This window comes from Choloepus didactylus, chromosome 9 (assembly GCF_015220235.1).
Source record: "Choloepus didactylus isolate mChoDid1 chromosome 9, mChoDid1.pri, whole genome shotgun sequence".
Classification (NCBI taxonomy): domain Eukaryota; kingdom Metazoa; phylum Chordata; class Mammalia; order Pilosa; family Megalonychidae; genus Choloepus; species Choloepus didactylus.
In genome coordinates this window covers 129,588,104-129,612,020 of record NC_051315.1, presented here as the reverse complement: position 1 = coordinate 129,612,020, position 23,917 = coordinate 129,588,104, and the positions used below count along the sequence as shown (strand labels likewise).

Here is a 23,917-nt window from a genome sequence, read left to right as displayed (position 1 = left end):
AAGGGACATATATTTGAGTTGCAATTTCCCCCGACTTCGAGCTGCTATTCTATTCTTACTTTTCCCTTCCTCATGCTATCCTTGCTATTACCATGATATTATCTTACTATCTCCATTATTATCTGCCTCCAATCCTATTGGAACAAGGCAAGACGTGCACGCCCCTTAGAATATGCATGGACTGCCAGGCGTGGGGGCTTTTCTCTATGGTTGCAGCCCCTCACTGCACCCCTGGGGCCAGAGTGTCCCGTTAGGCCCGACTCTGCGACTCCAGGCAGCTCTCTGGGTGCCTCAGTTGTCACGGTTACTGCTCAGTGCGGCTCCAACAGCAGCGCCCCAGGGCCGGTAGTGAAGATGGAAGCCCCCTCCCCACCATGCAGAAGCTGGGTCCGGGCAAGTCCTCTTGCTGGAGACGGGAGCAGCAGAGCAGCTTCGGCGGGGACAGGCCCTCCACTGACCTCCTGGCAGACCAACCCTATGTGTCCCGAGGCCTTTCTTCCTTTGACATCATTTCGTCCAAGTTAACCCCTTTTAACTAGGTTTAAAACCTACGGGTAGGTTGACCTATATGTGCATACAGAGCCACATATCATCAGACAAGCCCCCTAAATGCCAAAACACACGTTAAAAACTGAGACCCAGATGCCTTTTATGGAAAAAAAAAAAACACTTTATTAAAAAAAATAACTTACAAATTGACAGAACTCGCCGAACTAGGACTGTCGATTTTGTGCACAGTGTTGCAACCTAGAGCAGTTTCATTTTTGAATGCAATTTTACGATACTATTCATGTCCCAAACTGTGCTACACAACAGTTTGCATCCCATACCCCCATGCTGGTACGAAGCACCACCCAGATATAAAACTATTGTAAATAGAACATTTCAGCCAAAACTGGCATATATTTATATATATATTTATATATATATATTTATTTATCATTTCAAAACAGCTAACAATTAATGTCATCCTTAGTCAAAACTGAAGTCAAGCTAACCTTGCAATTGTAACACTCTGAGTAGAAGTCAGCATTATACATCCGGTCAATATTCAAAATATATTTAACTTTCAAATACATTTATAAGGTATGCCAATAGTGAGAAAATAAAGTCTGAGGACTTAAATACAAATTACCATATAAAAAAAAAATTAAGGAAACTCAGAAAGTCCTATTCTACAGAGGCCCAGGAGAGCCCATCCTGAAGCTGAACTTGACACGTAGCACCAGCCGCCCAGCTCACTGTAACAGGATAGAGAACTATCCGGATGCATGGCCCGGGAGAGGGAGAAAAAACGCACCAGGGCTCCAACCCACCGTCCAGTCACCCAAACATCAAGACCGAAGCTGAAAAATCTGCGGACCAACGACCTCCTAAAAAACAAGCACGTGGGCGCTGGAGACTTGGCAGGGGATCACTTGGTGTTCTGCTCCAAAGCAGAGTACTCCGTCTCGGACACTCGGGAAGCATCGATCAGCTTGGTGAGCCCCGTCTTGGCCGAGTACTTAAAAATGAAGGCCTTCATCAGCTCGTACCTGTAGTTGCGATTGATGAAGCTGTAGAGCACGGGGTTGACACAGCAATGCACCAGGGACAGACACTGCGTGACGTGCAGAGCCGTGAAGAGAAAGTTCTCCAGCTGGCAGGTGAAAGGGATGTAGTGGAGGACGGAGAAGACATCCAGGAGCACCACCACATGGTAGGGGAGCCAGCAGACGAGGAAGACAACCACGTAGGAAAAGATAATCTTGCGGCTGCTGTGCTTCTCTTGGTCGCCGGATGCCGAGATGGCCCTGGCAAGGAGGAAGTAGAAGACAGCGATGACAGAGAAAGGAACGGCGAAGCCCAAGACCACCGAGACCAGCTCCATGCCAATGAGCCACTCCTTAACGCTGTGCTCCGGGTAGAAGGACCGACAGTAGGTCTCGTTGTTGGACGCCGACGTGACGGTCTTCAGGTAGTACGTGTCGGGCAGGGACACACAGAAGGCGAGAAGCCACACCAGAATGCAGACGACGCGGCGCACCGTCTTCTTCCGGCAGCTGGCGGTGTTGGCGAAGTAGGTGATGGAGAGGTAGCGGTCCACGCTCATGCACGCAAGGAAGAAGATGCTGCCGAAGAGGTTGATGGAGAATACCAGGTGTGTGATCTTGCAGGTGAGCTCCCCCATGGGCCACTGGTTATGCTGCACCAGGCTGACCACCCAGACTGGGATGGTGAGGACCACCCAGAGGTCGGCGATGGCCAGATTTAAGATGTAGCAGTGCGTGTCGTAGCCCGTGGTTTTGGCCTGAATGTTCACCCAGACCACCACGGAGTTGGCCACCATGCCGATCACGAAGATGAAAATGTAGATAAAGGAGAGCGTGTAGAGCAGGATGCTTTTGTTTGGCATGTTGGAGCACAGCACCGTGTCCACCACGAGGCACTCGCTGCTGTTGCACGGCCAGCTGATGTCGGAGAAATTCCCCGGTTCCGAGTAGTCGAAGAGATGCAAATCCATGGTTCCGAGGTGGGGGGCGGGGGGCGAGCAAAGTTCCTGCGCGAGAATCGAACAAACAAAAAAGATGGGAAAACCGCTTTGTCAGGAAAACTTCACGTTTCTGTCCAACTTTTCCATCTGCCCCCGCCGCCCCAAGCCTCCCCTCCCATGTGCTCAGCTGTTTCACTTCAGCTCTGTAGTGTCTTTGCAAAGAAAGGGAAAAGAGAAAAATCGAAACTTAACTCTGCAAAGCAAAACAAAGCACACACAGAACCCAACCAAGTTCACATGGTCCTCAAAGAGAAGACCACTGTTTGCTTTCTGTATCTTTTCGAGGCTGTGTTCTTAAGACGTCATCAGCTGGCTATGCCCCGGGATGTGAAATCAACATAGAACCAGGGCCAAAGAAATGACAGGCAGCCTGAAGACGGGCTCGATTTCAGCAGGGGACATTGGAGTCATTTTATCTGCATCTCCAGAGAACGGTGGAGCTGCAGCTGATCTTTTCCAGGCACTGTTGTGTTTCAAGCACCCTGCCTTGGGGTCTCCATGAAAGCATTTTCAATTCTCTTCCAAATTTGTGTTGAAAACATGACTAAGTGCTTTTTACCTTTCTGCAAAATTCAAGTGTGTGTGAACCTGAATCAGCCTGCCCTCCATTTGCAGGAATGACGATAACTGAAAATACGGTGAGAATCTGGAATGGCTGAAACCTTAACCGCGCCCCGAACCTGCAGACCCGGGTTTGCTGTGTGCTTTTCTACAAGGGCAACCAACCAGCTGTCACATGCTCAGGGCCATCGCCTGGCTTTCCGTGGCTTTATTTGTTCAACTGCTTCAAAAGCAATTTGTGCCAAGAGCCGAAGCACAAAAAACTACCACCTGCTGCGTTTCTGAAGGGAGCTGACGATTTTCCCAAGTGTTTTCCCTGCCAGCCTGATGCGAGGCCGACAGTCAATTGTCAGCATTTTAATACCCGCTGAGAATTCAGCCACAAGGTGCTGTCACGTCTGGAAGTCGTTTCTCCACAAATATACTGTCTACGAGGGCTGTCAGGTGCCATCTTCCACTGCTGACCGGCCCCTTGAAGGCCCTGGAATCTCACTGACACCGTCTGTGGTCAGCAGCTAACCTTGCCCGGCCTCCGTTCCAGAAGCCCTAGAGCCACCGGGCTGGGGGCAGCCAGGCTGGCTGGGTGGCTGGGTGAGTGGGGGTCTACATAGAGACATATCTTGACAGATAGGGGAGGGGGTAAAAAGTGAAAAAAATTAACTCCAGGGTGCACTGTTGAGGGATCTCGGAGGCACAGGGACCTTGTCAGCTGTCCCAGAACGCAACGTGCGTGCCGAGCTCATTTACAGTGGCCTCAGGGTGCTTGTGAGAAGCCCCCAGAGGATGGAGGATGTAGGCCAGCGGGTCAGCGTGCAGGCAGGTGTGCGAAAGTGACGGACAGTCAGACCTGGGCAAAGCGTCTGGCATTCCTGGGATTGGATTCTGGGCTCCGCTGTTCATGAGTGTTTAACCTCGGGGCCATCGTTCAACGCCCCCAGCTCACGGAGTCACTTAAGAATGAAAGGAACCAAAGCAGAATCTGGCACACAGCAGTGGCTTAATAAAAACTCACCACCTCCAAGCCCCCTTCCCTGGCTGGGAAGAAAGAGCTGTGGGGCTTCTCCAGCCAGTTTCTCCCCTTTCGCACAAACCATAATCTCATTTAATCCTTCTCCCACATTTGAAGCTGACTATTAAAGGCTAAGAGAGTACATGTCCCCCAGTGGAGGGGGATTCTCGAGCTAACACCAAGACGCATAGTTGGATGCGTTTCTCCGTCAGGACAGCATGAACAGAATCCCTGAGAAGCGAGTCACTCTGCTTTGTCCCCGAAACTCCCAGCCGATGACCTGCCCCCGAATCCCCCCGAGGCTGTCTGCCAGCCCCTGGGCTAGTCCTCTCTATGGGTTTTGCACATTGGCCTAACTGGGCCTAGTGGTCCCTGCTGCTGACGGAGAGCGGGATCCCCCCCATGACGGCCACGTCCTCTCGACTCATCAGAAAGTCTTCCGTGGAGGGGACCCCAAAGCCCAGAGGTCCCCGCTGCTCAGAGCTGTCCCACCAGGAGTTAACACCCTCGCACGTGGGGACCTCTGACGTGTAAGACCTGAGATGCACACGCAGGGGGCTCCCTTTGAGACTTAGGCAAGGTCAAGCTTATGCCAAATACACTTCTTAAACTCAGAGGCTTTGGAATACACTGTCTGAAGACGCTGCCTGGGCAGAAAGTAAAGGACCTGAGCCCTTGGCACCGGGCAGGCTGCAGGAGATGCCGAGGAGAAGCTGAGGACCCCTGACCCCCCGACTGGCCCCTGGGCAGACTGCGTCTTGAGCTCCTGTTTGGCCCCCTCCCCTTTGGTCTCTAAGCCACCAAGAGCAAAGCCACCTCCTGCACGGTTCTACTGCAGTCACCCTTTTTTCCCCATTTCCTTAAAATAAAGCACTTTGCATTGGCAGCGTGGCTTGGTTTACAAAGCACTTTCACACACATGATCTCATCTGACCCCAGCGTCCCCAGAGAACAGAGGAGCACAGATGGGGGACCAGCCCCAGCCCGAGGGCAGAGGTGGAGCTGGGACCAGAAACCAGCTCCTGGCGCCTGCCGGGCCTCCTTCCTCTGGCCCCGCTGGCATGGCCCCACCAAGCCCGGCCAGAATCGGCCATAAATCCCAGGCTGGGGCCATTCACAGGGGCAGGAAAGAAAGGACTGGCCCTCAGTCTCCGGGAGCCTGAACCCCACCCCACCCCTTCCTTCAGCTCTCGGATGACAGTCTGCTCTGGCTTTAAGGCCTGCAGGGGGGCAGCCACGGCACCCTGCAACCTGGCCGCTCTTTACCCAGATGTACCCCAGCAAGGGGCAGGACCCGAGAGGGAGACAGTGCCTGCTTCTCATGCTCGTCCCTCTGGGAAACCGTCAGGCCAATTCTAGGTCCTTCTAGGTCCCTGCACCTTTCCTGCAAAATGGACTCTCCTGCACTTGCACCCCTGGGGCACGGCCCACCCTCGGCCTCCTCCCAGCCCAGGGCAGTGGTGGGAATGGGCTCAGGGACCCTGGTGCCATCCATTCACCTCTAGGCAGTGGAGACTGGATTCAGTCACTGCTGGGCCTCTGAGCCAAAAACATCATTTGTGAGGCAATCGTTCCCCTGCCCCAGTGATCCTCCAGGGGCTCCCCAGTGGGTATCTTCCTGCAGGGGCAGTGGGTGTTACTGTCAGAGGGGCTCAAGGGGAGATGGCAGAGGCTGGGAGGCCCCTGGCTGCAGTGGCAATGTCAGCTGGCCCCTCCAATCACTGAACATCCATCACTGATCCCTGATCCCCTATGGGCCCCGGGGGCGCGGGCAGCACACACACTCCCACAGGCTGGCAGATGAGCCTGTGGGAGCCCCCCCCAATGCCTGCCCCCTTCTGGGGGGCCTGAATGGGCCTCTCCCCTCCCACCACAGGAGGCTCCAGTGGTCAAAGGAAGGAGGGAAGCAGAGAGAGAGAGGCGATTAAACAAACAGTGGAGAAATCAGATCCTCTGCAAATTTAAATGGGGATGTAAAGAAAAGGGGGAAAGCACCAAACAATAGCTTAACCTTTTGTCATTTTGGAATTTTTCATGCATTAGGTTTTGGGAACAAACAAGGGTTTTTTCCAGAAAAGAGAATATTATTTGACAAAGACAGCTGCCTTATTCAAAATGGGAGCTGCCACATTGCATTGAGCAGGGTCTACAACAAAAGGCCCGCTGCTCAGGCTTGTGTCTAAGAGGTTTGGGGATGCCCAGGGGTGCTTTCATTTGACGCTATTACACTGAAGTTGTGTGTCCACTGCTGGAGTAAAGAATCTTCTAAATTGCCTGCCTAGATTTTAACAAGTCCCTGATAGGAACAAAGGCATAAGGAGGCAAACTGTGAAATGCCTACCCAGGGCCCCAGGTTTCCAGCCCCCAGTGACAAAGCTTCAGCAAAAATCTGAAGGTGGAGGGAGCACCACACTAATTAACTCCCCGAGGCCATTTAAACTCCCCCAGCACCCTACCCAGGAACCTCAGCTCCCCGACAGCAAAATGTGGGGGATGACCTCATCCACCACATAAAGAGCTGACTGCATTCCCTGCAAATGAGGGACAGGGCTGGGTATAAATGCAGAACGCAGCACAGCCACTCGCTGGTCTGTTTGTGCCAGGAAGCGGGGACGGCTGGTGAGCACTCGGGTATTTCTTGATCCCACAGTCACCTCTGCTGGAATAACCTAGCACTTCTGTTCCCGAGGGCTGGAGGCCAGAGCTGTGGTTGTAAGGCATCTGCTCCAAAGGTTTCCCTATGAAAGGAACAAGGGGCTTAGAATAAGATGTTTTTCCAGTCCTATGATTTGATAAGTTCACAAATACTCACATGAGCCCCAAAGATGTACAGACAAGAACACTTACTGAAGCTAGTATTCCTACTTAGGCTAGGAAAAATTGGGAACAACATATATGTTCATCAGTAGAGAATGGTTCGAAAAATTATGTTGCATACATGCCTGGAATATGACAGCTGTAAAAAGAGAGAGGCCTCTTTATGAACACGGAAAAGTGATGACGTGTATTTTAAACACACACGCAAATATAACATAATCCCATCTATTCAAAAAAGGCAAAAACTATGTGTATTGTTATATGTAAATATATGTGCATAAAGGCATAGAAAAATAACTGCAATAAATAGAAAATGTTGGGCCAGAAAAGTGGGATGTGGGGACAAAGGGAGAGTTGTCGTTTTACTTTTATGTGCCTGGGTCGTATCTGAAATCTGACATCGAGAATTATATGTACATTTTTAAAACACCCAGAATTGAAGGAGGAATGGCCCACAAGAAAATAAAAATGGCTCGTGGTCCATTTTTCTGGACCACAGAGCTCAACCCAGGACAAAAAGCAATGACCATCACTTGCCACTCCCTCTTCCTAACACTTTCTCTGGCCACCTGGCCGCCACCTGCACACAGAGGCCCCACCCCAGGAAATGAACGTCTGGAAAGCACGGGCCAACTGCTCGCTTTCTCAAATGGTAGAATCCGTCCTTTGTCAACTGGAGATGACTTTTCTGGGAGATGCGACTCTCATTTCTGAGGTTTATTATTCATCAACCAAGTTTCCTTGACAACGGCCCAGCTGCAGCAAGAGGCTTGAAGTACTTAGCTGCATCCAAATGGTTTGCCTGCGCTCACCCGGCGGGCGGGGCCGGCGGTGTCGCCAGGATTAGAAATCTCCAAGCGGTGGTGGTCTGTCGTGCAATAAACAGTGCTCCTTACACTGGCACAAAGTCTGCCCCTGAGGCAGTGGTCCGTTCCTGCCAGTGTCGCCAAAAGCGCCTCCAACGTGTTTGCAATTTCCGCTTACATGCTAGGAAGGCCCTCCCAACGAGTCCCCTTTGCCCCTCTCCTCCCAAATGACGCAGCCCTGCTGGCCCCTTCCTCCAGCCCCTGCTCTGCCTGCTCCACTCTGCGTCTCCACTCTCCATCCCTGGGTGGGGTTACGTGGCCCCGCCCTACACCCCTTCCCCCTCAAGCCCCCACCCTGTGTCTTATTCATCTTGGTGCAGCCACAGCAAGCAAGAAGTAGGTGCTCAATGAATCAGTGGTTCTCTGGACCCCTGCGTGACCAGGGACAGGAAGCCAGCATTGGACATGGAAGTCCAGACAGTATTTTCTGTACATCACCCCTTTTCCTTCCCCAAATGGTGATGTGGGGGTAACAACCCCGAATCCTTGTCCTCACTCCCAGGCCAGGAGGCGGGCAGCCCAGCACCCTGGCAGGGCAGGGGGAGCTGGCGCTGCCCCTTCAGCAGGAGGCTGAGGGATTTCCACTCCACGGACTTTGGGCCCGCCAAGGGGAGCAGGGGGGTCACGGGTGTCCCAGGAGGGACAGCCGTGAAGTCAGGGTGGACCAACCTGGCCAAGGCAGACTCCACGGAGGAGCACTGGAGAGGCGAGTCCGGCCTAAATGGGTGACGAGGAGGTCAGGCCTGGGCCCATCCACAGCAGACCCAAGAAGGCCTTGGCCCGAGAAAGGTGCTTGGGGCCGGAAAGGCTTTGGAGAATGGAAGTGACATGGCGCAGAAGGCCTTGCAGCCAGCCGGCTGGATGGAGACAACCACCCTGAGGGGAGGCGGATAAGATAACTGGACCAGGCCTGGGGCCCCCACAACTGTGAAACCGAGGGGCCCTGGGGCTGCGGGGCTGTGCAGAAACCTCCCCGAAGCCCATCTTTCTAAGGAGAAGCCTCAGCACCAAATTACAGATGCTCAGCCCGGAAGGTGACTTCTTCATTGGCCTCTTCAGTTGCTGATCCGTGTCCTTCCCAAATAGAATTCCAGGGAGAAATTCAGTGTGGTCCCAAGACAAGAGCCGGTCACCCTGCTTGGCCTCTCTCGGTGCACCCCTGCAAACAGGACAGGTGCAGAGACTGGCTGGCCTCAGGTCTGGGGCCAGGAACTGAGTTCCTTTCACCCTTCCAGCTGCTCCAGAGACTTCATCTGGGGTGTCTGCGAAAGCACCCACCCCTCCTGCTTGGCTGGCCTGGGCTGACACTGGGCCTGCAATTTAGATAAAGAGAACCCACACTCTCTCTAAAGAACCATCTGGCAAGGCACACCATGCGTTTTGTTGTGTTGCGGTTTCAATCCTGCATCACCTCCATGAGAAAGCAAACCAGCCAGCAGGCCTGGGGCAGCAGGGAGGGGAAGCTGCGAGGGCTGATAGCGGGCTGATAGCGGGCCATAGCGGGCCGGCGGGGCGTGCCTGTCCCCCAGAGCCGAGCAAACAGAAAACATCTCGGTGCCGACCACACTTTTGGCAGGGAATGCATTTTACGCAAATGAGGAGCTGCCTCGAATCATCTGCGCACTTAAAGACTAAATAAATAATAAAGAGAGGCAGGAAACGCCTCTCCCTGGTTGAGACAGGGGCCACCTACTCCCAGTCCTCAGCCAGACGTCGCATTAGCACACACGCAGCGCATCCATCCCCCGGTAAGTAACTGGGGGGACAGAATCCACATCCAGAAACCTGATCTGGCCTATTGTGCTCGGCAGCCCACAGGGAAGCAATGGCTTTGCCTTAGCAAGAAGGCCGGGCAGTGAGATTCCAGGATCACAAAAGCTGCTGTCGGCCCGCTGTAACTGGATCCTAATTCCCACCGGGCTTAGGACCCGTAGGAGGAGGTGGTGGGAAACGGGCTGGGCCAGGGGAGCTCCCTCACCTTCCCACTCTCTGTTACAGGCAGCGGAGCTCCCGGGAGAAGCCTCCACAATCAAGGCTTCCTTTAAAATAAAATCGTCGTCTCTGTTAATAAAACCGAGTTAGAGCCACAAAGGCATCAGTGACGATAAGGAACTCAGAAGGTGCCGGCTGCGCGGCCCACTGAACTTTCAAAGGCACCCGCCATCACCCTGCCCCGCTCGGTGACCCTTTATCCCTTCGCCACCAGCACTTCTGGGCCACTTGGATAGAGGCTCAGCCCCTTCACCCTTTGGGTGTCTTGAACAAAACTTGGGGTCCACTTCTGTACCCACTTTTGGCTCAGCCAACATTTCACTATAAAATTATGCAATTCCCCAAGCACTTTAATTAATAGAGAAGCAATAACATTTTCCCCCCAATTCTAAATTAGTATGTGCTTACGTAGCAAAAGATTCCGTCTTCCCTGCTGAAAACCATCGAGTATTCAAACTCAGGGCACTTGCCTGCCCTAACCGGTAGTCTTTTGCCTTCTGGCTTGCTCTCATTTCAGTGGACGATGTGTCCTGGTGCTATACCTTTTCTAGACTATTTTATAAACACTTGACACAGACACGGCCCTTCGTTTCTAAGTCGTCCCACACGCATGGGACTGAAGTGTGCCTAAGAGGAAAACTAAGTTCCTTGGTTGCCTGGCTGGAAAGTATAAATGCTTTCTAGCCCCAGATTCCATTCGCGCGCTACAAAATCACCCAAAAAAGCCTCAAGTCCTCAAATCTCGGAGTCTTTTTCTTTTCCCTTGGTTACTCTTAGGCTTTATAAAGTGATTGTCTGCCCTCCAGCCTCAGGTTTGGGTAACTTCAACCAACTTCCTTCACGTCTCCGAGAAAACAGGAGCCTCTCTGCCTCGAATTATCACACAAAAAGCCACTGTTCCTGATTTAGTTGTGTGTGTGTGTGTGTGTGTGTTCCATCCAGACAGCCTACACTGCCTGTTCTGGGCCTGATTAAAAACGGTAATACCCTCTCAACTCTCAAAAGTCTCGTTCATGCAGCATAAACTCACCTCCGAAGTCCTGACCCAGTTAAACACAGACAGGCTGCCTTGGATATACTTTTCTGAAACTCTTTGAAACTGTGATTGCAATGCATGTCCCTTTTAAAAAAAAATCAGATTGGCAGCAAAATAGTCTTTTTCCTCCGTTCTCTTTTGCATTTCAACCCCCTCCCGTGCAGCGCCCCCACCCCCCACCTCCTGGAGGCTGCAGCACCTTGTGCACAGCAGTTGCAAGGCAAGACAAGGGAAAAAGAGCAAATTGTTTCCAAGCTAGAGCTCCTATATGCAACTTTGCTTTGGAGAAATCTTTGCATCTGGGCAGAGCTCATATGCTGTTGAAAGAAAAACAAGCTGTTTATCCATTTTAAATCTGTAGAAAAGTTAAGTACAGAAACCAACAGCCTCCACTTTCTTTTCTGGGCAAGCCTATTTGACCTCCACGTTTTTCTCGGATAAATAAAGGGACACAAAGGCAGCGTCTGAGTTTAAAAAGAAAGGAAAAGAGTTGACCACATCGAAACTTTGCAGAATGAAATTTTAGGGTATGGCACCACACCAAATACATTCAAAGCGCTGTAAAGTATTTAAGAGGCTCTCCCACTTTTGTAAAACCTAATTATACTGTTGTGAGCAAAAGATTTGAAAGCGAGAGAGAAGGAAAGAAGGAAGGGAGGGGAGGAAGGAGGGAGGGAGTGAGAGAGGGAGGAAAGAAGGAAAGGAAGGAGGGAGGATGGAAGGAAAGAAGGAGAGGAGGGAGGGAGGGTGGCAGGAAAGAAGGAAAGCAAGCAAGCGTCCAACTTTTGCAACTTCTCATTCTCCCTGGAAGTTACAACCAAGTAACTACCGTTCCTCACTTCACTCCAAAGTTCTGACTCTCATTCACTCCTTGAATCTTTATGTATGTTAAGAAAACTGAACAAATTCATGTTTTACCTGAAGTGTATATTTAAACTGCAAAATACTAGACTTCTGTGTGTGCCTTTTTCCCAACTGAAATTGGACTTAACTTCTAGGGGAACAATAAATACTCTAATTAGATTAGCAGGGATGCAGTCAGAGACAAGAAGACCAGGCTGTATTTAACATTCACACTTACAGCTTCCGGACTTGCAGGCTCTGGTAAACCCCAAAGCACTGAATTCAAATGCATTCTGGATGCACCAAGATTTTCAGCACAATTTTCTGCTTCCCTTAAGGATGCCTCTTAATTAACTGTTCGTCTTTCTGGAATTATATATTTACTGCCAATTCTATTTCCCAATCAGTATAACCAGAAGCAAGGCAGATAGGCAGCAGTGCCAGCAAATCCCTATGCCAACCCGGGGCAAGCGGTGGGGACAGTCTGTTCTTGCAAAGTTCCCAGCTTACTTGAGCTTCCATACGCAGAGCAGCAAATAAACGCCAGATTCCTAAATTCTACTAATACACACAGAGAGTTCCTTCCACAAGCGCCTTAAGAATATATTGCCCTTTGCTTTCTGTAGGGCAAGGTGAAGCCCCCAAATTAGCAGAAGCACTTTGCAAAGCAGGCATGCAACTGCAGACTGTGCTTTCAGAAACCAGACCTGAGACTTCAAGTCCCCATCTCAGCAACTTAAAAAAGAAAGTCCTCTGAAAAAGACTATTTCACTTAAGAGCAGAAACCCTACCTGCCTGCCTCTCCCACACCACCCTTCCTTTCCAAGCAGGGCTGCAGAACAGGAACAGGCGCCTTTTCCTTACCTCCCTCCGGGCTCCGGCTTGCCTGGCTCCGTCAGCACTGAGCAGTTCTGGGGAACTGTGAGCTCGCTGTGCTGCAGACGAGCATTATATACACTGCAGAAAGGCGCCTCTAGATGGCAGCTTTGTAACCCTCATCTCCTCCCTCCCCCTCCTCCACCCCCGCCCCTCTCACAGGGGCGCGCGCACACACACACACACACACACACACACACACACACACACTCACACGCACCCCGTAAACCTTGGTCTGTTTACGCACTCTTGGGAAATCCCAGCCTTCCTTCATTTACAAAGTCAAATGAAGTCACAAGGTACAGATCCCATGCGTGTGTGTGTGTGTGTGTGTGTGTGTGTGTGTGTGTGTGTCTGTGTCTGTGTGTCTGTGTGGGGGGGTGGGGGAGATATTAGCAGAACTGCAAAGAAACCTTAGTGCTTTGCAAAATCATCAAATATTTATCTGGCCTCAGGTATATCTTTAATAATCCAATTAGCACCAAGCGCTCCCTGGAATGCTTGCTAGCTTTAGGGAAGACTTTGTTCCCTGGACGAATTGCTCTGAACTTCTGAACTCCAGGTTGAGTTATTAAGTCTGGGTTTTCTCTTTTAATTCCTCCAAAACAGAAATAACAGTTTCGGGGTGAGCAATTAATTGGTACCGTATCGGATATCCCAAAAGGGGGGAATGGAGACTTTGTGATAGCTTTTCTTTATGTAATTTTATTTGTAAGGGAACTTAGGTCTATATTCCTTGGGCATCTAATCAAAATCTTGTTCTAAGCCCCTGGACCAGTGCCAGGCACATGTTAAGGGTCTGATAAATGTCTTTTGATAATGTCTTCTTTCTGAGGTGAGGTTAACAAATGCTTCTCTCTTTTTTTAATTGAAATCTGCATTCTTTTCTCCAAGAGTATTGCGAAAGTTCGGTCCATGGGGAGAAATTCAACCTAAGTGTTCTACGCAATTTTCAACTCTAATACCCCATTTAGAAAATCAACCATAAAACAAACTCTTAGTTTTTTTTTTTTTACTCTAACTTTTACTTTTAAGACCACACTTATTGTGGGTTTTCTCCCCCAGGGTCATGTGCTTTTTTTTTTTTTTTTTTTTTTTTTTTTTATTTTGCTTTTGTTTTGCTTTCAGATTCTCGTGGAGTCTGTAAGGACAAAGTTACATGTGTGTAAAACACACTAGCTGTATTTGCACTTTTTGAGATTCTTTTTATATTTCTACTAAAAATAACGGCAGACAGCCAAATGCTGTAACTCAAGGACTGTAAGGCCAAACTCTCAGGAGCCGGAAAGCCAAAGACCTTAACAATAGAAACATTTTGTTTGCCTAAAAGCTCCCCATTTTCCTTCTGAATGGAGGACTAGGCATGCACCTGCCGTCAGCAGGCCACCCGCGGGAACCGTCACGCACCAAAGGGGACCTGCTGTGGCCAGCCGCCCCCATCCTCTCCCTGGCCACCCCAGTCCAGTCATCGGAGAACTGGCTCGATTATTCTTCTTGTCACATCAGCACCCACAGCTACATGTCAAAACTCCCAAGGTAAATGCTGTTTCAGGAAAACTGCAGCCGGCACCATTTATAAACGCCCAGGACACGGCCCCGAAATACTTTCACAGCTTTTCTGGTTCCTGTTTTCTTTTTGCAGATGAACGTGTATCTGTGCCTGCTGGTTGAGCAGAGACCTCCTTTGTAGGACCCAAGCACAGTCTACTCTTAGAGAAAGCGGGCTTGTTTCCCAGATGAAAAGCAAAGAGAGATTTGAATCTGTTCTGAACTAAGTGTGTGCTCTTGAAAAGAAAAGACATTGACGAGAATCTGCGACAGGATGCAGTTGCTAAGGGGGAGGAAGGAAAACGCAAAGCAGTTTGTGTTTTTTTAAAGCTTCTGGGTCTCTCCCACCCAGCCGGGCAGGGTGGGGGCCCAGGGGCCTCCACGGAGGAGCCCGTACAGCCCAGTGCAGGGGTCCCCTGGCCAAGGCCACATCGTGGGGTCTTCTGGTCCCTCCTCACAGCCACCTGGAGCTCAGGGCTGCCCCTCTTACCTGAACTTCTGCTCAGTGGCTGCCACCTCGCCCCGGTGCAGCCCACCTGGGATCCGGGGATCCAACAAGCAGTGAAGCAGCACAGCGGGGTTAATTCTTGGGCTCCCGCCCTGGAAGGGAGGAGCTGAGCCTCCCACTGGCTGGGATGGGAGGAGGCCCCAGAGCCCATCCCAGTCTGGCACTGATTCTGCCTCTGTCCCAGGAACCAGTCCTCGGGGGAAATTAGAGGGTAAGTAAGCAGTGCTGTGCAGGGAAAGACGGTGTTGCCCTAGGAGCAGAGATTTTTCTTTGCAAGTCTTGAAGTTTGCTGCAGGCCACCCCCTGGTGCAGCGTTTGGAAGGGAGGGGTCCCCCAGGAGGCCTAGTTCTGATAGGAATGGCTTTGGTTACCCCAATAGGAAACTCTGTGAGGGCAGGGATGGGGTTCTGTCTTCTAGTCCCACCCAGCAGAAACGGAAACCAAAGTTCCTGGACGCCTTCTGCTAGCCCAGAGGACCTACTGTGAAGGGGCGAGGAAGGGGGTTTTCAGCCACACTCCCCTCTCCTTCCCTGTCAGTAGTCTGCATGTGGGCTGTCCTCACTGGGCTCTAGTTTCCCCCGCCTCATGGCCTGATGCCCCATATCCCTTTAAAAGCTGGTGCCCTGGAGGATCAGCACCCCAGTAGGCGGGGTGTCTGGCTCTTAGTGGAAACACAGCTAGAATGGTGATAGTTTGGTTCCTGGAGATGGCAAATGTGACCCCAGAGACACTCACTGCACCAGGGAAGGCCAGATTTGGCCAAGACCAGGTCTTCTCTGCAACCTCAGAATGCCACTCAAGGCATCTCCCATTCTTGGAGTTGTGTCCTTGTGAAGAAGCTTTACCATCCAGGGGCTCGGTGCTGCAGAGGTTATTTCAGCTGGGACGGGACTTTTGCCCCTGAATAACAGGTGCAGAGCCCTTTCTACATGGGGCAGACCCAGAATTAAAGTCAGGGCCCTGCCCCCAAGGGGATGGGGCTCCCCGGCCTGGGCCTGGGCTAGACAGATTTGATCCCATGCCCTGACTTCTACACTGTGTCTCCCTAAATTCCGCATCTTCAAAACGATTATAATAGGATCTTTTCTTGCCAGGTGCTTGTTGGGATTAAATGAGGGGGTGCAATTAATCCAACTACAGCTGCGTGTTCTCGCCCCCGCCCGCCCCCCCCCCCCCCCCCCCCGCCAGCATGTCTCCAAGTTCTGGTGATGCGAAATATGATAAATACACATCCCATGGCCTGCAACAGTTTATGGGCTCTTCCAGGACATGTAGAAAAGCTTCCTATTAAAGCTCGATCTGAGTGCATGTTGGTTGCCTGAGTCTCTGCTGAGTGTTTACCTATGTTTGTTCATGCCATCTTCCCAGCAGCCATAAAAGGCAGGGCTGTACTGTTACTTGTGTTACTGAGAAACTAAGGCCCACCAAGAATAGGTAACTAACTGTCCGAGGGAAAACCACAGTAGAGCTGGTATTCAAGCCCAGGTTTGCCTGACTGGACTTCCTAGCATATCGTCTTATCCAGTGCCACAGAAAGACACACTCTTAAAAGAGAAAGGAAAAACATAATTTCAAAAAGTAGATCAAGGTGCTGTAAGTTGGGTTCCCTAACACAGAGCCTAAGATGAGGAGTCAGGTGCAATTGATTTATCAGGGATGTGCTCCCAGCAGACACTAGTACGGGAAAGGGCAAAAGGCAAGCCAGGTACAATTCCAGGCTCAGCCTCACCTGCAGCCTGATCCCTCGTGGCTCTCGGAAGCCTAAATGACACCCCGGGTTTGCCCCAACTCCACGCGGGGAGCTGGACTTCTGCACCCCACATCCTTTACCACGGCCTCAGAGAGGCCAGGTGGGAGGGCGGAGGGAAGGCATATACCCCAAAATACTTGCTGTGCCCAACCTCTGCGGCCAAAGCCACTCCAGGATTATTTCAAGCTGCCAGCCTTGGGGGCCACCTGCATTAAAGGTGGGGAAGGGGCGTGCAGAAACCTAAGGGGTCCAAGGGGATCTCCCCAAAGACTCTACAAGTGATCCTGGGCTCCTCTGTCTCATGGGCCAGGCACATGGTGGCCTCTGTTGGTCTCTCCCTTCTCTTCCAGGTTTCATTGCCTCCAGCTTCTTGCTTCCCTGACTTTCTCTCCTTCTCTCTGTATTCATCCTGTTTATAAAGGACTCCAGTAAGAAGATTAAGACCCACCCTGGGCCACACTTCACTGAAGTAACCTAATCATAAGGTCCTACTTAGAATAGGTTTATACCCACAGGGATGGTTTAGCTTTAAGAACATGACTTTCTGGGGTGCAAACAGTTTCAAACCACTACAGTCAGCAATTAGAAAATGAAATCTTCCACAAAATATGTAAGAATACAGGTAACAAAAAACATATGAGACCTTTTACATGGAAAACAACAAAAACATCCCTGAGGGAAATTAAAGAAGATCAAAATAAATGGAGAGTTATACCTTGTTCATGGACGGGGAGACTCAATATTGTTAAGATGTCAGTTCTCCCCAAAATGGTCTATAGATTCAACATAGTAATAACTAAAATCCCAACAGGTTCTTTTGTAGAAACTGGTAGGTTGATTTTAAGCTTTTTATGGAAATGTGAAGGACTTAAAAATAGCTAAAACCATCTTGAAAAGGAAAAAAGTTGGAGGACTCACACTTTGTGATTCCATGGCTTAATATAAAGCTATGGTAGTCAACATAGTAGGGTACTGGCATTATGCTAGATAAAGCAATGGAATGAGATAGAGAGTCCAAAAATAGACACACATATAATGTCAACTGATGTTCAATACAGGCACCATAGTAATTACATGGTAGAAAATATATATTTTTTCAAATGAATAATGCTGGAACAATCAGATATTCATGTGTAAATAATACGAACTTCAACCCTAGCCTCAGGCCATACTCCAAAATTCACCCAAGATGAGTCATAGAACTAAATGTAAAAGATAAGACTATAAAACTCCTCAAAGAAAATATGAGAATATCTTCAAATCTTTAGGGTAGGAAAATATTTCTAATAATCTTTTTTCTTAGAAAAAAATTATAAACTAGAGTTCATCAGAATTTGAAACTTCCACTCATCAAAAGACACCATTGAGCAAATGTAAAGGGAAGCCACAGACCAGGAGAAAATATTTATAATACATATATCTTACAAAGGAACTGTATCAAGAATATATTAAGAGCTCCTACAAATCAATAACATGAAGGCAATCTAATTTTTAAAATGGTCAAAAGACTTGAACAGAAACTTCCCCAAAGAAGATATAGGAATGACCCACACACATATGAAAAGTTTCTCAAAAAGATTAGTCATCAAGAAAATATAATTTGAACCTCAATGAAATGCCATTTTATACCCACTGGTAGGGATAAATTTGGAAATACACCCAAAGCCAAACATTGGTAAAGATGTGGAACAATTGGAACCTTCAGAAGATGCTGGTAGAAAACAAAATGGTACACCCACTTTGGAAAGCTGATTTCTTGTAAGGGTTAGAATATCTACTTTATGACACAGCAAGTCCATTCCTAAGTATTTACCCAGGAGAAGTAAAAACAAAGATCCCCTAAAAAGACTTGTACAAAAATGCTTATGGCAGCTTTATCACAATAGACAAAAACTGGAAACCACCCAGATAGAGCTGCATTAACTGGGTATTTTAGTTTCCTAGGATGCTCAGGCAAATACCATGAAATGGGTTGGGTTAAACAATGGGAATTTATTTGCTCACAGTTTTGAGGCTAAAAAAAGTCCAATTCAAGATGTCATCAGAGCTATGCTTTCTTCCTAAAGACTGGCCACCAGAGATCCTTGGCTCCTCCGTCACACGGCAAGGCACACAGTGGCATCTCCTGGTCGTTCCCTTCTCTTCCCAGTTCTGTCAATGTCCAGTCTCTTGCTTCGTGTGGCTTTCTCTCTCTGTGTCTGAGTTTCATTCTGCTTATCAAGGACTCCAATAATAGGATTAAGGTGGGTCATACCTTAACTGAAGTAACCTCATCAAAAGATACAATGGGTTCACATCTACAGGAATGGATTGAGTTTAAGAACATTGTTTTTCTGGGGTACATTCAGCTTCAAACCACCACATTGGGGAATTGCTTAATCAATGGTGGTGCATTCACACAGTGGAGCACTACTTCAGACTGCAAACAAAAAAGGGTAAACTACCAGAATATGCAACAACATGGATGAGCCTCAAAGCCATCATGTTGAATAAAGGCTATACTCAAAAGAGTGCTCACTATTTTATATAAAGTTTGAGAGTTAAAGTTATATTAATCTACAGTGAAAGAAATAAAAATACTGGTTTTCTATAAGGATTGGGATTGACTAGAAGAGAATTTTCTGGGATGAAGGAAATGTCCCATATCTTGATTGAGGTAACAGTTACATGGGTATATACATTTATCAAAATCCATCAAACTGTACACTTAAGCTCTTTGCTTTCCATTTAAAAATTTTACTTCAATAAAAAGCATGTTGCATAATGTGCATATAAAGTGATACCACCTGCATGAAAATTTAAAGCACTCAAAACAAAGTACATATTGTCTGTGGAACGCTACAAAAAGCCTACATCCATGGTGGAAAATACATACACCAGCTTGAGAGTAGTTACCTCGGTGCACGGAGAGAGGAGGGAATGGTTTGGGGTATAGAGTTGCTATAAAGTCTTTATTTCTTAGGCAAACATTCACGTTTGTTAGATTTTATCTTGGTATCCTTTATATTATTTGCTGTGCTGTTTCTTACGTTCAAAATATTTCATTCTTTGCTTTCAGTTTTTGAAGAAAAAAAAGACATGACTACAAAGTTCTGAGTGTAGCACTGCTTTCTCTACTTTCACTTCATTGTAAAGTTTGACACAGAACAAAATGTTTTCTGATCTCTGAGTGAGTCCGGGAAACTTGTGCCACAAGAGTGTGTCAAAGCATGGAAGGCCTCATGAGATACCAAGCACCTCAGGCCATAACTAATCTCACTTTTCTGAAACTTTGGCAACATTCTAAAGTACTGTGATTTCAGACTCCTTGAACTTCAATATATAAATTTAGCATCCATCCAGCTCAAAACAAAAAAAAAAACCTAAACCTGAAGGCAATCAAAGAATAAATATCTCAGAATATCTAATATAATAATTTCAGCTGGTAAGTGTTTTAAGATTCCAAAATTTGTATGTGCTAGTAGAGTTAAATATCTTCGTTTTCACCTGAGTTTGAAAACACCATGTGAGGTAAAATTTGTAAGGGAAACCCTTCCGTCTGCTCTCCCTCTGTCTGCTATCCCTTAATTCCTTCTGTCCTTTCTATTTGAAAACAATCATAAACTTACAGAAAACTTTCAAGTAAAGTACAAAGTACTCCTTTTTTCCCTGAACCATTTGAGAGTGAGCTGCTGACCTGATGCCGTAGCTCCCCATCCACTTGAGTGTGTATTTCACACAAACAAGGATAGTCTCCTTTATCCCGAGGCCACCACCAAAATTGTGATATTAATGCTGTTACCTTACTACCTGTAAAGGCCCAGGCCCCACTCAAGTTTGGCCAATTACCTCAATAACATCTTTTATGCAAAAGGATCCTGAGAACCACGAGTTGCATTGAGCTGTAATGTCTCGAGTCTCCTGTGTGGCCTAGTCTCTGTCTCTTTCCTTGACTCATACCCTCAACACTTTGGAAGGTAACAGGTTGGTTATTTTGTCGACCGTCCTTCAACTTGACTTCATCTGATGTTTCTTCATGATTAGATTCGGGATGTGCACTTTGGGGGAGGCATCTTACAGAAGATGGTGTGTTCCATTGACTCCCACCAAGCGATAAACAACATCAATTTGTGCCATGACTGACGTCATTGCTTTCGATCCCTTAATAAGGTATTTTCTGGCAGCTTTCCTCTCTGTAGAGTTACTTTTTTCTCCCATGTAATTTGTAAGTATTTTCAGGGAAAGTACTTCGAAACTATGCAAAGTCCTCATTCCTCTTCAAATCTCCAATTTATCCTGTTTATCTATATATACCTGGATGGAGTTAAGGTTTCCCATTTTACTTAGTGAGTTATATAATCCACTACTCTCGACATGTACTTTGTTCCTGGGCCAGGGAATGGAGCTAGCTTCTGTGTCCCGACATGGCGTCATCCTTGGAGCAGTTCTTTGTTTTCTGGCACTAGGAGATGTTTCAGGTTCGTCTTGAACATCTTGCTCATTTTCTCCTCTGACGCAACCTGGAACCAGCTCCTCCAAGGGGCCTTAGTGGAAAATGGTATTTAGAAGACAAAATCTGGGTACAAAGTGTGCTCATTGCTATTGGAGTATTATGATTTTCTCAGCTCTCAGGAACCAGGAAATGCATCCACATGTATACGCATGTACATAAACACACAGAAACATGCCAATGTATGTGTACACATGCATACATACACTGAAAACCATAAGTTCCTACCAATGCCCTGCCCCTCATTCTAATCCAATACACACGGTCCATTAGAATTTTCTTCCTTTCCATACTTGGAACTCCCTTTTCCAATTATGAGACACCTAGCCCCCATTATTCTATCAGTTATTTGATCACTTCCTTTGCATATAACCAATCTCCCATCTCTGCCACCGACCCCTGCCACCCCACACAGCCGGCCTCGTCTTCCCACCCTAGCCGTGACTCCCTGTTCTTGGTGACCCCTGCCCACTCCTGTTGGTGTCCTCCTCACCCTGTCCCTCGAGGGAATGCCCTCCTCATCCCACATGGGCTCAGACTCCAGAGACCCTCTCCCACAGACACCCTCCTCTCCCCACTCGGAGCCTCCAGGCTCCCCCCACCTTGCTCTGCCCAATCAAATTGCTTCAGGACTCAGTTGTCCAGGAAAAGAGGGGAAGAACTGCACCAAAGCAAGCCCTTACTTTCTGAACACACTTTCCCTAAAAACACTAAGAACAGATTTCCGGAATCTCTAATCTAAAGTTGTGTTAGCTTCTACAGAAACCCTGCATCAAAGCAGTGAGCTGACAGCATGCTTGCCTCCGTTTTGTTTTTCCTAATTCCCTCTCAGGTAGGAAGACTGCATACCTTGATATCCTTTATTGGTAATTGCCAGAAACCCAACTTGAACTAATTTAAGCAAAAAAAGGAAACTCGCTGGCTCGTTTAACCAAGCCAGGGCAAAGGGGGTGGAGCTGGCCTCGAGAAACTCATGGTGAGGGGCTCCTCCTATTTGCCATCTCTGCTTCTCTCTCCTCTTGGATGCTCCATCCCAGGCTAGAATCAGGGCCGAAGGCAGCTTTTAGGACTCATTTCATCTTAGCTTCATCTCCAGCTGTGAGGAGAGGCTCCAGTTTGAAAGTCCCATGTCTGGCTGCGGGACACTGATTACGTGCTTCAACTTGGTGGGCCTGGGCCAGGGGACCGGATCCGCCCCTGGGGAGGGTGGTGGGCACGGGTGACAGCGCCCTCCACAGCCCCCCAGGCCTGGGAAAGTGAGGCCGGAGGCAGGCCCCATTTCCTCACCCAAAATACCACCGTTAGGGGAGGCTTGCCGGAGGGAACCGCCTTTTCCCCACCCCCTTATCTTGCTCGCACACCCCCCGTTGCCAGAGCAACTCCCGCCACCACCAGTGCGCATACACTGTTGCCAGACACCGTTGCCAGAGCAACTCCCGCCCCTTTTCAAACTACCTCCGCGCCCTCTTAGAACCAATCCTAACCTCCGCACCCTCTCAGAACCAATCCTACCCTTTATCCCCTCAGCATTGGCTTGTAACAACCCCCGCCCTCTATGCCAGCCTATATAACCTGTGCTCACCCCTGAATAAAGGTCCTTTTGTTCTACCCCTACTGGAGGAAGAGTGTCTTGTCTTTCCCTTCTCGCCGCCCTCCACACCTTGCACGCCACCGCCGGGGACCTGGCCAAGTCCCCCGCCTCGCCCTCGCCTCCGGGAAAGAGCCCCCGCCGCCGGTACCCTCCGAGCAACGCCGAGAGCCGAGGGTTCAGCAACCGGCCGCCCCCCCCCCCGAAGCAGTAGATGCGACCGCAACTGGTGCCCCGTGTGAGGATGGTCCTCTCCACACAGCGGTCCAGTAAACCACCCACTCGCCCGGACGCCTCTCCAACTCCCCTTCTCCTCGCCTGCAAGGTAAGGGCCGCCTCTCCCTCGCCGCCCCGCGGAGCCGCCTCTCCCTCGCCGCTCCACGTCCGGAGCCGCCTCTCCCTCGCCGCTCCGCACCCGGGCCGCTCCTCCTTTCCCGTATTAACCCGGCTATTGCCCCCAACTACCTTTCGTCTTCTCTTCCTATATCCCCCCCATTCCTCCTGACACTCTTCCTCCAGTAGCTCTCCCTCTTCCCCTCCATTACTTTGCTGCAGTCCTTTGTGTCTTTGTTTCTTTGTTTGGCGCCGTGTGCCTCTTTGCAACCGCCCCCCCAGACTGCTCCAAAATGGCGAACTTCCTCCTTCTTCTTCCACTGAGGGGAGGAAGTGCTCTAGTGATGACGTCAGCCCTAAGCCGGGCCAGAAACCGCATGCGCTTTACCCCGCCCTTTCACAGGGCGGAGCTAGTCCGCCATCTTATGCCTTAGGCCCCGCCCTTTCACAGGGCGGAGCTAGTCCGCCATCTTATGCCTTCGGCCCCGCCCTTTCACAGGGCGGAGCTAGTCCGCCATCTTATGCCTTAGGCCCCGCCCTTTCACAGGGCGGAGCTAGTCCGCCATCTTATGCCTTAGGCCCCGCCCTTTCACAGGGCGGAGCTAGTCCGCCATCTTGTGCCTTAGACCCCGCCCTTTCACAGGGCGGAGCTAGTCCGCCATCTTGTGTCTTAGCCACGCCTACCGCGCCGCCATCTTGCGACGCTTGGGGCCTCCCACTTCCGCCTCCCCCTTCAACAAGCTCCCCCTCGGAGCCGCTACCGGCAGTTGCCGCTACTCCTCCCACCCTGCCGACTAACAACCCCTGGCTGCCTTCTACACCTCAAGGCAACCCTTGGGGCAACGCTCCCCCTACCCCCACTCCCGCGCCAAGCCCTCTACTTTGGGTGCACCCTGCTAAAAGCCGGGTTAGGAAAATTTGCCCCACAGTGCGGCTCTGAATCAGCCTAGCTTCAGATCTATTCACCCTGGCTGTTCATGTATTTGGAGCGCCGCCGGAAAAAATTGTTTGGCCCCTGGACGCAGGCCAAACCCGCCTGCTTATACGTGATAACCCGGACATGCAAATCCTCTTAGAAGGATTTCAGAGGGAATTCAGCTGCCACTATCCTAGCCATCGACTGTTACAGGGGCTCGCCAAGCTTCCCTTCCGCAGCCCCTTCCATCCT

At 49.5% G+C, this 23,917-nt stretch overlaps 1 protein-coding gene across 2 annotated transcripts; it reads right to left on the bottom strand.

Annotated features, from left to right (window-relative positions):
- Nucleotides 1-655: 655 nt before the first annotated feature.
- Nucleotides 656-14,667, bottom strand: ACKR3 (atypical chemokine receptor 3). 2 transcript variants are annotated; one of them, XM_037850025.1, is made up of 2 exons: nt 14,572-14,667; nt 656-2,539 (listed from the first exon to the last, which is right to left on the bottom strand). In XM_037850025.1, the coding sequence occupies exon 2, from the start codon at nt 2,501-2,503 to the stop codon at nt 1,415-1,417; it is 1,089 nt and encodes a 362-aa protein (XP_037705953.1). In that variant the 5' UTR covers nt 2,504-2,539; nt 14,572-14,667; the 3' UTR covers nt 656-1,414. The 2 variants fall into 2 exon arrangements, with proteins under 2 accessions (XP_037705953.1, XP_037705952.1); XM_037850024.1 differs by lacking the exon at nt 14,572-14,667 and adding an exon at nt 12,522-12,635.
- Nucleotides 14,668-23,917: the final 9,250 nt, after the last annotated feature.